This window comes from Trachemys scripta, chromosome 14 (genome assembly GCF_013100865.1).
Source record: "Trachemys scripta elegans isolate TJP31775 chromosome 14, CAS_Tse_1.0, whole genome shotgun sequence".
In the NCBI taxonomy this organism is placed as follows: Eukaryota; Metazoa; Chordata; order Testudines; family Emydidae; genus Trachemys; species Trachemys scripta.
In genome coordinates, this window is record NC_048311.1 from 17,808,197 (window position 1) to 17,822,617 (window position 14,421).

The following is a 14,421-nucleotide window of genomic DNA, read 5'->3' on the forward strand; positions in this document are numbered from 1 at the left end:
AGTAGTGGAGATTACTTACAGCAACTGGAGGTTCTTAGAGATGGGTAGTCTCTATCTGTATTCCACCACCTGCCGTCCTTCACCTATGCTTTGGATCCTGTTGGATTGCGGTAAGAGGGAACTGGAGAGTCATCGACCCGCAATGCCCATTATACCCTTGGTCAGGAGCACAAGGGAAACTACTGTGCATGTTCAGGTCGATGGATGTTGCTTTGAAGAATTTCTGGACTCGGGCGCATGGTGTACATGCATACCTACATATGGAATTACAGATAGGGCCACACATCTTGAAGAATCTCCAGTTACAGTAAGTAATCTTCTCTTCTCTTTTAAATGGCTTGTCAATATTCATTACCATTCTAGGGGCATACATGCTCCTTTGAGACAAAATCCTATGGAAAGCAGTGACTCTGGGGCTCACTAATATGCTATCTTCCTTCATCAGCTTTTTCCTTTAATTTGTGTAAAGAATTAGCATTGTAATGTTAGCTTAGCTGTTTGGATAGCTTTTGTCATTGCATAGTACTGAGGTGTCTGGTCTCATGCCCAGTTCTGAGCACATTTGTCAGCACCTGTTCCTTCAACCCTGGTCAGATTCCTTGGAGTTTGAGATTATATTATGGCATGCCCTAGTGTAAGAGATGGACTTAAAAGCTGTGCATCTTGTGGTACAAAGAAGACACTGACAGACCAGCATTTCCGATGCCTAAAGTACCTCAGTGAAGGTCACTCAAAGGGTCAGAGCATGGCTTGTAGTCCTTTTATCCTTCATACCCATAAGCAGGCAGATGCCATGCTTTATTCCCTGTTCTTGAAAAAGCGTTGCTGGATGGTCTGCTCTGAGTTAAAAAGCCATTTGGATATTTTTGGCACCAAATAGATTTCTGAATCATGACTCCTAGAAATCCTCAGGTTCAAATAAACTCGAGGAAGGGCAGTGTGTTGTGCTTGGCCTTAACTTCTTACTCCTTGATATAAAAAGGAAGATAAAAATGAAAAGTCATGACTTAAATATAAGAATTTGTCGCAGAAGTCACGGATTCCGTAACTTTTCAGAAACCTCTGTGACATTTTCCGTTCAGCTTCAGGCCTGTTTGTGGGGTGGCAGAAGCAACGCGATCCTCAGCCACTGCTGGCAGCGGATACTGAAACACCCCCCAACATCCCCTCCTCACCCCAGCAGTGGGGCTTAGGCTCTCATCCCCGCCATGGGTCTCAGGCTTCAGTCATCCCTGCGTCACACCCCTCCCGCACTATCATTTTTAGTAAAAGTCGCAGGTCATGGACTTCCATGCATTTTTGTTTACTGTCCGCAACCGAAAAATACTAAAAATAACGGTGACAAAATCTTAACCTTGGTCATGACTATTCCTCTGGGTATTTCGGAATCCCCCAGGAAGGGTCTGTTTTGAAAGTAGGTTAGCACCAGCAGAGGCCTTGGCATTGAGGCTTCTTGGCACTGACAGGTTCCTCTGTGTTGGTGTGTCTGTTGGTGCCCAGCAAGGTTGGACGGGTGAAGTCTAAGCAATTTGTTCAACTTTCGTTGTCTTCTTGCCAACCTTCTCAATGCCAGTTTAACACTCAATCCCTGTTGCTGTAGTGTAGGTGAGGAATTAGATGTCACTCATGATTGTCCTGTCCATTTTTTCCCCACCGTCTTTGAAACGTCAGTCTCCCGTTACCATTAGGCAGTTTGAGGTATCCTAGAAGTTGAGGCCTCTGGCCCAGGGATTTTTGGTGTCCATTCTGCTGCCATCAGAAAGGGAGTTTGAGACCCATCCAACTGTTACAAGGTCAAAGTCCAATGTTTATTTGAAAATTGCCAGTGATGGAGAATCCAGCACAACCCTTGGTAAGTTGTTACAGTGTTGAATTAGTCAAATGATAGATCCCTCATACATAGCATTCTGTAAAGATAAGTTGGTTCCACAACCTATCCTAAGTTTCACCCAGGTGTTAAGTTGCAATTTGGACCGAACTAAACATATCAGTGAGTCAGTCCCCTAGACTGTTTGTATCATCTAGGAAAACAAGCTGAAATTCCCTTTAATCTCCCCCCTTTCCTGTCCCTAATGGCACCTGTGGTAGTTTGGGGGAATGTGGCTGTTATTCCCCCCCCACGCCCTGGACTTTTGCCGGCTCCCTATCTTGGGAGAGTAAGCTGACATGGCTATCTGAACCCTTCTTCTATCTCCATGTTTAATCTTCCCTCTGTCCATCCCACCACCCCAACTCCCCTTACTGGTTCTGCTACCCCTGCTTTCCAGGAAGCTACTTCACCCATAATAGATGGACTGCCTCCCTTGCAAACCTTGCCTCCCTACAATGATGTCTGAGAGGGAGCTTCCTAAGGCTCACTCAGAATAGCAGCAGGGATCCCAGGCGTTCTGGAAAACTTCCCCAATTAGTTTATCAGCTCTTTCGAGCTATAACTGATCCTAACACTCACTTTCTTATTTTTTTTTTAAAAGGTGGGGGTATTATGTTTATACCAGTACTTCAGTCATCTGAAATTGGGGAGCTATACTGACAAACAGAAAGAAGAAAGATAATTGACCAGTAACTGTAGTGTAACCATAGATCCTCACTTCCCACCACCATTCTTCTTCTATGTCTTCATTTTAGATTCTGAATACATAGAAGGAACTGAGGGACAGTTATGGCTGAGGATCCCTTCCATGCCTTCAGGTCTTGAAGGTTCAATTCTGCATGGAAGCATTGTGCAACCCCAGCTGCTTTCGAGAGGGTTCCGACTCAATGGCAAGAGAGCATGTGCGTCCCACTAGTGTTAATATGTACTGACACTATACTGTGAGAGCCTCAGTTACTGATTAGCAATCTATCTTTAGGCTGTATTCTTAGTTTCCATTCTACTTTGTATAAGGAACTGTTTGATGGCAGGAGTTTAGATGTGCAGCAGCCACTGGTGCCACGTATTTATTCAATTTCTGTCAAACTGACGTTAAAGTCAAGTTGCAGTGTCTATCTTCTGGGTGCTGTATAAATCATTAGTCTCTTGTCTCATCAGTAAAGATACAAAACGTTTCCTAATTGTGAATCAGAATGAGGCTTTTGTATAGCATATCACCTTGTAAAGAGAAACAATTTTGTGTTTTCTGAATTAATATATTATGTACACGCAGTATGTGTATGTATGTTTTGAATAATGAAAGTAACTCAGAATATGCTGCTAATTGTGGTTGATTGTTAGAGTGGATACTTTCAGTTCATAGCCTCCCATTCTTTGTTCTGACTATTCTGAAGGTATTTTATTCTGTGTTCCAGTCCCTACTTTTGGTACATGGTATATTCGGTATATTTGTTAGTGAGTAGGAAGGTTTTGGATGTATGTTTAACATTCCTATAAGGCAACTTTGTGTGAGTTTGTTGGACACACGTTGTAGAATGATTTGCCAACTCAAGATGGTTTCAAGTTGTTTCTTACGATTGCTCCTTTGATATATAGCTAGTTTTAGAACATTGTTATGATATACGCATTTATTTTACCTGCTACAAAACCTAAATTTACAAAATACTTGAGGGTATTTGTGGGCATTAGGGCATGGGGAGAAGTGCTTACTTCAGCAATTTTTAGGTATCAAGGATATTTGATTGGTTTTACATATACATTCATATCCATCCACAGTTGCTAGTGCTTGGATAGGCTGATAAGCATGTTATAAAATGCAAATAGACAGCTTCCCTCCTTCAGATCTAACTTTAACTCTGATGTCCCAAGAGTCAGATAATCTTAAGGGAAATCCAAAATTTGTCTTCTGCATGGGCACCAACACACTTGCCACTGTGGTGCCAGCTTTCTTTTCTTTTATACCGAAGAATTCTGCTTCACTTTATCATGCTTTCTATAACATTTCATTCATGGTTAGAGGAAGTTGGTTGCCTGGTTTGTATTTGCACATGATGTAGTTAGAATTGCTTATTCTGCAGCAAATACCATTTTGCCCATCTTTCTTAGTTGCTTCTTTGCTGGTTCTGCAGGGTCATCCCCAACATCATCTCAGAATGCCACGCTGCCTTCATCGAGTGCCTGGCCGCTTAGTGCCTCCGGCTACAGTAGCTCTTTCAGCAGCATTGCATCCGCACCTAGCATTGCAGGTACGAGAAATGGCCTTTCTACTTTCAGCATCCCTCTCCATCCCCAAAGAGCAAAGGCCCTGAAAAAGTGCTTTCCTCTGGTTATAATAATAGTACTACAGACTTCATATCTTTTGAGCACTGTGCTGCTCCCACTGGCAGCTCTGCAGTGGTGAGCATTTTAACCAGGTGTCTGGAGTTGTGAATATCTGATAAGTGCACTAATGAAATATATATTCAGCCCACTTCATACCATGATGCTACCACTTTATTTTGGCATTCATACTTTTTCAACAAAGTTTATTTTTGCTCCAGCTGTGAGGCAGAATGTTCTCTGTGAGAACTCAATGATAACACTATTGCTGGATCTTACCAGGAAAGGTTGATCTGAAAGCTATTGCCAGTAAATACAGTTTCAAAACTGAAGAGTTTTCAGCCCTATTAATACACAGGAAACAGTTTAGCACTAGCTCAAGGAGGTGTTTTGATTATTTTTAATAAGAAAGCTAAATAGGAATAAGTTTGTTTGTGTTTTGCCTGTCCCTTTAGTTAAGTAGCTGCTATAAAGTTCTAGCCCCAGTATTGTTAGGATTTCTTTGAGTCCAGCAAACTCATGACATGGAAGATGTAGAAAAACTTTTAAAATTTCCGAACTTAAGTACTGTCACAATAATCAAGGCTTCGTATTTCCCACTGCAGTTGAAAACTTTCTAACACAAACTAAATGCAAAGAGAGGCAATCCTGTCTGCCAAATCCTGCAATCCTGTCTGTCTCAAAAATAACTAAATCTTCAGAGTACTGAAAGCTGGAAATGTGGAGCCAGTATAATATAAAAATACCCATTCTGCTGATTGCTTTATTCATGTTCATATTTAATAAATTAAAAACCTCATGTTAATTTAAATTAAGCTTGAACATCCAGGGACCTTAGAGCAACATTTAGGTCCACGTTGCCACAAAGCAAAGGGGCCTGGAAGTGTTCTGTTACAAGGAGGGTAAAGTAATGGCTTGCTTATCCCTTAATTTTATCTGTCATGCATATTTCCTTTTTATGTGTTTGTTTTTTTGCTGTTACATCCTATCCGCATGTGAACCTCATAAGAATCAGTGACATCTCAACATCTAACTTTTATTAATGCACATTCATTATACATTAAATTGTAGGCCCAGCTGCTGCTACTAGTTCTAAAAATCAAACTTTCAAATTTCTTTTCTCAAGTGGTTACTTGAACAATATTAACAACTTCCTTTTTGTCACTGCAGTTTGCACAAAAATATGGGCCTGACTGGCCACTGACTTTACACCAGTTTGACTCCGTTGACATCAATGGAGTTGCTCTTGATATACATAGGTGTTAATGAGAGGAGGAGAATCAGGCTCTATATCTTTGGTATGTGTGTAGCTACATAAAAGACAGGCAGGTGCGTGGAAGTTTAACGGTGAAATGTTTCAGAGATGATCATTTGACAGTGTGCATTTTGTTTGGTAGTGTCTATAATTTGAGTTGGTCCTGTTTGTGTTAATGATACCAAAATGCTAACCTGTCCTTTTTTTGTTTTAATGTTTGTCTTTGAAATGTATATTTTTAGGTCATTATAGTATGTTTGATAAAACTCCGGTTTGACAGGAATTGGAATAAAATAATTATGATACCAATATAAATAGGTAGGATTCAGAGCATAACAAAAAGTTGTAAGAACTGGTAGATTGTGATATACAGGGCTTTTCTTGTAAAGATTGATAGTGTTTCAAAGAGGAACTTGTAAAAGAATCCATACGCCTGATGCGTTTATCTTTGAATTTTCAGCAGCATAGGAAATTTTTCCCTTTCTACTACTACTGGAATCAGCTTAATTCTGAATCATGAGAACTCGTGCGTGTGCTAATTTCTGTATATTTAATAACAGTGGTTGTTCCTTCTTGGGTGCAGAAAGTATAAACGTCATTATTTTAATAATTTGGGCTAAATAACTTAGAACGTATACAGTAATGATTTTATTTTTGATTTTGGCTAATCAAACATATTCGCTAGTCTTGTTTTAAGGTTCTTTGTCCTTTATCAGAAAGAGAAGTGCTGGGAGCTGCAATAGCAAGTGGACAATAGTAACAAATGTCAGATACTAGTAGATTATAATAACGAACAGTCTTGAGGATCACCTCTTCACTTACTGGAGTTGCAGATTGTTCAGATTTTTTTTTTTAACTTGCTTACCAAAAATACATGAATTATGTTTCTCTGTTGCAGGTAAATTGTCAGACATCAAGTCTACGTGGTCCTCTGGCCCAATCTCTCACACACAAGCCTCTCTATCCCATGAACTATGGAAGGTACCCAGAAACACTACTGCTCCTACGAGACCACCTCCAGGTTTAACAAACACCAAGCCATCATCTACCTGGGGTGCCAGCCCACTGGGTTGGACCAGCTCTTATTCCTCTGGTATTCCTCTGACTCCTACATTTTATAATATTGCAATGCTCTGTTTGTTTTTATTCTCCATGTTACAGTAGTATGGCACCCTTTTGCTCTAGTACTATGTTGCAGGTACTTGAGGTTCAATAAATGCAGTTGAAATGCAGGTTTTATTTTCAATCACTTAGGGTGGCTCATACTCAAAATAAAGTCATGGGTCAGTAGGGCACGTTTCCAATCAGTGGGGAATAATTTCACTACAACAGGGGTCTTTGTTTATAATACTTTTGCTCATTTTTTCTAAATATCTTGAGACCTTTTTCTTGCTTTGTGGCAGGTGTTTTTCTGTGAATTGTTGCAAGACTTCAGTATTAGCTAATTAATCAGTAGAATTTATTACATAGAATATACATCCACTGCTTAATTTTTGCCAGGACTGAGCCCCGGCACCTCTAGGCTTGGCAGTTTATAGCCCTGGCACCTCGGGGGTTGCCACATCCGTTTTGAAAGTAAAAAAAAAACTGCTTGAGCCCCCGCACCTTTCATTACAAATTAAGCACTGTACATATCTACAGCAGGGATGCAAAACATCCAGGACCCGATTATCCCGTCAGTTGTATGATGAATACAACTGAAGGGATGATGGGGCCCCCAGACAGTAAGGTATAATTTCTTTTCTGTCAATCTTTCTTTGGCTGTCATAATTTTGTTTATACACAAATTAAAGGGGGAATATGTATATAATAGCTATATACCCTGTGTATTTGTTTATCATAAAGCATCTGCATCAGAAAAAAATGTCATTACTAATACCTGACTATTCCATCAATCATCTTCCCAAAAAGCTGGGAATTTAATGTTCTCCCCAATTGTCAAAGGCTGTTGCGTCCACCTGATGGCCACAGAGTGCTGATGCAAGGATTCCATCTGCAGCCTCAGTATTTTTACCAAAGTGACTTTGGAACTATTGCAGTTTTTCAAATGCCACTAGAAAATGGCATCTGTTGCTTTTAAATTGTCACCTGCTGGCTAATTCCAGTGTAACCTGAAGAAAGTTTTGGTGACATATTAGCTTTCATCAATATAGTGTCACAGTGGCTATCTACGAAAGAGATGGCAGGAATGTGAGAAATCCCACTGGTCCTTCAGAGCCAACTGGGAGCATCCTAATCATGGAGCTCCCTCCTTTCATTCCAAATAAGAAAGAAAAAAAGGGGATGGAGATAAATTGCTTATTGGATTGCTCATGAGCATGTTTACAATAGCAGTTGCATTGCTAGTGTGTTATATCTTGCACATTCTTTATTCCTGGTGAGTTTGATTGTTGTATTGTGCTCTCACTAAGATGTTAAATTGTTCCCTTTCTGGATTTATGATATAGGTTCTGCCTGGAGTACTGACAGCTCAGGAAGAACAAGCAGCTGGCTGGTTCTGCGTAACCTCACACCCCAGGTAAGCAGAATAATACGACTGACTACACAAAGAACCAGGCTATACTTAAGAAATGGTAGGAAGAACCCTTATCAGCTCTGGTAATTTTGGGCAGCTGCAATGAGTATATAATATTCATCTATGTAGCAGTAACAGTAATATGTTGAGATAAATCCACACAGTGGATTTAAGCGTTTTAATGGGAGCCATTGTGGGCTCGTGCATAGCACACTGGATTAGAACTCAGGAATCCCTGGTTCTGTTCCCATCTCTGCTACTGGCCTGCTGGGTGACCTTGGGCAAGTCACTTCCCATGTCTGTTTCCCATTAGTAATTATACCTTTGTAAAGCACTTTTAGATCTGTGGATGAAAAGTGCTATATAAGAACAAATCAAATATGAACTCTGAGTCTGTATAATTAGCCATTCCAGTGTATATCATTTATTTGTTTAAAAGTTAGTTGTGAGAATGGTGTTTTGGGGGCAAAATCAAAGATTTGAAGTCCCAATTTTTCTGGGGTTTCTCTTATGCTCCCCAATCTGTCAATTCCTCTACTCCTCTCCATAGTATAATTCACATGGAGAGGCATAAGACCGAAAGCAGTGGGTGCAGAGACCAGGAGATGTCATGAATTAATATAAACTATTTATGAACAAGCTGCATTCCCAATCAACCCTTGGTAGACATGTAGTGATAAATATTTTTATATTAATTTAAAATAACTGGCAGGTTCTGTGTGCTGAACTGTAGAGAACTTGAAAAGTAAAGATTACCACCTCCTAATAAAATAGTGATACATCTAATTAGATTCTTTTATCTTGTGGGAGGAAACTACATTTGCATTCTATGTAAATGTTTCCTTTATCATTTAAAGCCCCTTCCATTAACTAATATACTAAGGACAACCACAGAAAAACAAGTCAACTTTTTTCTTCCTCTGCAATTAGATTGATGGTTCTACACTGCGGACACTGTGTTTGCAACATGGCCCTCTAATTACATTCCACCTGAACCTGACTCAAGGGAATGCTGTGGTCCGCTACAGTTCCAAGGAAGAAGCAGCCAAGGCCCAGAAGTCTCTGCATATGTACGGTTTTTCTCTTCTTCTTTTCCTTTTTTCTGTAAAGTAGAATCTAGTACAGCGCCTGTTCTCCTAAGCACTCGCTAGTTATGGCACTGAATTGCTCTGCGGAATTACTTGATGGTGTCTTGGAAATTATCTGTTAGCAGAAATTGTAGGAGAGCTGCATAAAGAAAAAGTACTTGTGGACTAGATACACTCAGAAGTAGTGTATGAAGTGCCATTATAGAAATTGATGGTAGGTGTTCAGTTCTGCTCACACCACCATACAACAGAAATACAAGGGACCCAAAGACAGTCAACAAAAAATGATGAAAGGCATGGAAAAAATTCCATATGCAAAACAGAAAAGACTAGGACTGTTTAGTTCACAGGAAAAAATGAATAAAAGAGGACATACTAAAAGTAATCAAAATGAGGAATGGTGTAGAGAAGGTAACTCATGCACTGGTATTTACTTTTTCCCAAGGGGACTGCCAATGAAACTGAAAGACGTTTAAACTAATAAAAGGATGTTCTTTTTAAACCACATTACCAAAAGAAAAGAAAAAACCTGTAGAACTCATTGCCACAATCCCTTATTGAGGATAAGATAAGATCTTAGTAGCAGTTAAAAGGGGATTTGGCATTTACAGGGATGAGACTATACATAATTACATTAGATATATTTTAAAATCTAAGGAATATAAATCGTAATGTTTCAGGACATAAGACCACCACTAATTGCTAAGAATTAAGAAGAAATTTGCCCTATTGGCAGATTATTCATCATAATAATGTAAAGCACTCTTCTCTGAAGCATCTTATGCTGGTCACTGTTGGAGACAAGATACTGGGCTAGATGTAACACTGGACTGATCCAGTATGGCAGTTCCTATGTTTCCCTAGCCTTTAAAATTATGGGGCAATAGTCACGGCAGATGCAAAGTTGCAGCTAGCTTCCCATGATGAGCCTCATTAGATAAAAGGATAAAGTGTATGTAATGTAGAAAAATTTGCATAATGATATGCATGGTGGTGTTGCTTTTTAAAGTTTTGACCTTTCCTTAATTAAAGACTGTGTGGCAGCATTCAGAACAGATAAAGGTCAAAAATTGCCCTGACTTAATGATTGCAGTTTAGATGTGGGACTAAGTTAGAAAGAATTCTATCCTTAAGGGGGTGTTTATGCTGTAATATTGAAAATGTAGATTTAAAAATCAGCGTATATTTTAAAAGAGTATACAGTACATCCTCAATGTTCGCCAAGGTTTCAGAGCCATCCATATAAAGGAAGAATTTTGATTAGAGGGGAAATAATGTTAGTACATATTGCTGCGAAGGACATGACAGACCTCTGCTTTACAGAGGTTGGGTATTGGGTTGTGCTATATTTATTGTGTACAGATACAAAAACATTGGTTTGGAGGACAATAATGGTAAATTAAAAAGTTAACAAGATTGTAACATACCGTATATACTCGTTCATAAGTATATACTCGCTCAAATTTTTTTAGTAAAAAAGAACACCAGAGAAGGGGGTTGGCTTATGAACGGATATGGAGAGGGCAAGGTAGGACACAGCCCCTCCCCCCAACAGAGGGAGCAAGGAGAGAGAGCACAGCCAGAAGGGAAGAGGCGGGGCCAGAATCTCTCCGCTTCTGGCCACGCTGCTCTCTCCCGCACTTATGCTGCAGTCACTACTCATTTCAGTTCTTTATCTGTATCTCATGCACAAAATCCTGTGTACTCTGTGGAAAGCTTTACTTTCCAAAAACAAAAGAAGACACTAGTCCCTGTCTTGAAAAGTTTGCAGACTAAAAGATACTGTCTGCAGGTGTGTGGCTTTTTATGTGTGCGTATTGTGACAAAGCTCTGTCCTTGTCTCCATGGGTCCTGCATTTCCTGGTGGATTTCGCTAGTCTCAGAGGCTCACTGTGACCCTCCATGTAGCCCTTCTCTCTTTAGAGACAAGGGTCACAGCCTACTGAGCCATTTTCATCATAAACCAGCAAGGGAGGTGAGGAGAAGCTACCCTCCCTTGCACAGTCTCTGTTGTCTCCCAGTCTCAGTGATTAATCAGGGGGCAAAGAGGGGAAGCCCGAGCCCACCCTCTACTCCGGGCTCCAGCCCAGGGACCCTAATAGTATCAGCTATGGTAGCTGACTTTAGAAACAGGATGCATACAATTCCTGAGCCACTTTCCCACAGCAGACCCTACTTCCTCAAGATCCACTTCACCCTTACCTCAGGGCCTCCTTCCTTGTGCCTGATATGGTTTGTACTGCTCAGTCTCTCCAACAGTGCAACTTCCTCCTACAGCTCCTGACTAACTGGGAGGCTTTTAACTAGTTACAGCCAGCCCCTGATTGGCTTCAGGTGTCCCAATCAACCTAGCTGTCCTCCCTGCCTTCTGGAAAGATCTTAATTCGTCTTAATTGACCTGGAGCAGCTGCCATTTGCTTATCCTGGTAATAGGGATTTGTTTAGCCTGTGGCTAATATATATGTCTCCCATTACTTTACTATAGCCATCTGGCCTTGCCCCGTCACAATATGCTTGTACACTTAAGTAATTATGAAGTAGAATTATTGGGATGAAAATGAGTTAGGGGTAGGAGTTTTAAAATTTTTGAGCTGGCCTAATTTGACCTCCTCCACTGAATTCAAAATGAAAATGAGCTTATAAAAATTCTATTCTCCTAGTATAAGCAGGCTCTGATACTTGTGAAAATAGTGTCAGTTGTAACCCTGTGTTTCACTGTGTTGTGTTGTTGTTGTTAGGTGTGTTTTGGGAAACACTACCATCTTGGCTGAGTTTGCTGGTGAAGAAGAAGTAAACCGTTTCTTAGCACAAGGCCAGCCACTGCCACCCACCTCCAGTTGGCAGTCCAACACTGGAACCAATCAGACTCGCATGGGCTCCACGAGCAGCTCTCATGGATTGGTGCGGAATGATGCAGGCCACTGGAATACTCCCTGCCTGGCTGGCAAAGGGAGCAGCGATTTGCTCTGGGGTGGGGTCCCTCAGTACTCAAGCAGCCTTTGGGGGCCCCCCAGCACCGATGATGGCAGGGTTATTGGCAGCCCAACACCTTTGAATACTCTGCTCCCAGGTGATCTTCTCAGTGGGGAGTCCATCTAGGAAAGAGAGAAACAAAGTGGAAATAACAATCATCAGCACTAAAGGAAAAAATTGTAACCCTTTCCAGTCCAGGGCTTCACGAAGAATCCAGCTTTAACAGATCAGACTGGCAGCCCTTTTTAGTACCTCTGTCCAATATCGAATATGAAACTCTGCAGAAGTCCTTGTGAACTGTTAATGAAACAGTATGGGCTACATTTGGTCAGTGTCACATGCTAATGACAGGTTTTATTTTTTTCATGGCTTTTTATTTTATGTCGTCTTTTTATGTTTGTATGGTGTTTTTAAAAACAAAGTATAAAAGCTGCTTAGAATAGGTCTATCATGAAGGGCACTTTTCAGAATTTGGGCTGGAAAGGGTTATTTTATCAACTTTGGGGGGAGGGAGAAAATGAAAGCCTATTTTAAATGAGCCTGTGACTATTATGCACATTACCAGAGGCGGACCCAATAATCAGAAGAGTGGAGTGTGATATTCATCTTTGGTACAGAAAAGTAATGAATCCGAATGGTAACTATTGACTGTACAGGTTGAATTTGGAGGGTGGGGGTGGGGTATCTGTGTCCACTGCTCCCATGGATCTGCCTATGCACATTACCCTTGTTTCATTACTTTTTCATGTCATTTTTTAAAATCCCCCAAAAATATAAAAAGTTAAAAAAAAAAAAACATATCAAACATGCAAATACTTGAATCCAGCAGGCCAATAACAAAATGTGAACACTTTCTAATTATTACACTTCCAGGTTGGCATCAATACACACAAAACAGGCTCTAGGAATTTTTTTTAAAGTTCATACTATGTGTTTGTGTTGGAACAGATGTATGTGTGTGAGTGAGCTTGTATGTGTGTGCGTGTGTGCGCGCCCGTGTGTGATTTAACAAAAGTGTGATTTTTTTTTTCTCTTATTCAGTATATATGCTTTTTATTTGCTCATTGGTCAAACGTTTAATTGTTATTAGCTTCTAACTTTGCACTGAGTGTCCGCAGCCCTTCTTGTAGCTAATCCTATATGTTAAAAAAAAAAAAAAAAAAAAAAAAAATTGATAGGAGGGGCCGGCGACAATTCATGTGTAAATGTTTACTCAAGGACTCTTATTGCGTTTTAAAAATTACAGTGTGTATCTCTGGAGAATAATATGTATATCTACCTTTAGCGGCTTTTTATTGTGGACTAATGCAAGAAAATTATTACCGGAGTATTGCACCATTTTCCATTCGGAATATAAAGTTTAAAAAAAATACTCTTGTTGAACTGTGGCCATAGATATTTGTAAAGAGTGGATAGTTCCCCTGCAAGCAGGAACACAAACAAGCACTTGGACATAGTTTTGACTGCTTTTGGAGGAGTCAGGAGTTTTGGCTCCCACCTGTTTACAGACCTTTTTTTTCTCCTTCAAACTTTAAAATAAAAAAGGAATTAAAAAAAAAAAGAAAGAAAGAAAAAAAAAAAAAAAAGACTTCCATCGTAAAGAAACCTATTTTCAGAATGAAGATATGCTACTTCAGAGCTCTGGGATTGAACAGTGTTGTTGTATTATCCTTTTCTTTGGCCATTGCTGTGTACTATTTTTTGTTGTTTTCCTCTTCTTCGTCAAAGTGGCGAAAACTTTGTGATCACTATCTTGCACATGGTGGAAGATGTCTCAGGAAAGCCGGGTTTCCCGAGGAGCAACTCCACACCATTTCATGTATTTTTAAACCCAACTCCTAGCACTGAAGATATTATTAAAAAAACAAAATAAAAAAAAATAAAAAGACAGAAGAAAATACCTAATCTAATGTGTAGCAGTTACATATTTACCAAATAATGGACTCAAAAGAAATAGATGTTTGAAGAGTGCTTTATATATTAAAAAAATTGCTTTATGTTTTAAAAAATGATCAATGTTTTTGATTGTTTTTGAAAGGAAGAAAGACAATGGAATAACATACCCTGCAAGTATGTTTTAAAAAATTATATGAACATTGTGCTCCCTGCCTGCTTGGATCAGGAAACTTGTGCATTACATTTTTTATTTTTATTTTTTTGGAAGATTAGCTTTTTAATGGTTTTATCAGATAAAAAGGGTCCTGCAAGATTGCAAATCAACAAAAGCTGGTTTTATAGAGGATCATGAACTATGCACAAACTGGGTTCAAGACTTGTTTTTTTCTCAAGTTTTAGTAGTGTATTTAGCTGAATAACCTTTCCTCAGAGTAATTGCATCTCATTGCCATTACACGCAATCTACATATATATTTTATATATATACACACACATAAAATATGTA

General features: G+C 39.7%; 1 protein-coding gene across 6 annotated transcripts in view; it reads left to right on the plus strand.

Moving 5' to 3' along the window:
- Nucleotides 1-14,029, plus strand: part of TNRC6C (trinucleotide repeat containing adaptor 6C) — a 611,446-nt gene extending 597,417 nt beyond the window's left edge. For 4 of the 6 annotated variants that reach the window (XM_034789728.1, XM_034789731.1, XM_034789730.1 and 1 more), the window contains 6 exons: nt 2,626-2,772; nt 4,000-4,116; nt 6,343-6,537; nt 7,892-7,962; nt 8,890-9,029; nt 11,786-14,029. In XM_034789728.1, coding sequence (XP_034645619.1) covers nt 2,626-2,772; nt 4,000-4,116; nt 6,343-6,537; nt 7,892-7,962; nt 8,890-9,029; nt 11,786-12,146 — 1,031 coding nt within the window. In that variant the 3' untranslated portion in view covers nt 12,147-14,029. The remainder of the gene's footprint in view (nt 1-2,625; nt 2,773-3,999; nt 4,117-6,342; nt 6,538-7,891; nt 7,963-8,889; nt 9,030-11,785) is intronic. The other 2 variants (XM_034789729.1, XM_034789732.1) reach the window with 2 other exon arrangements.
- Nucleotides 14,030-14,421: the final 392 nt, after the last annotated feature.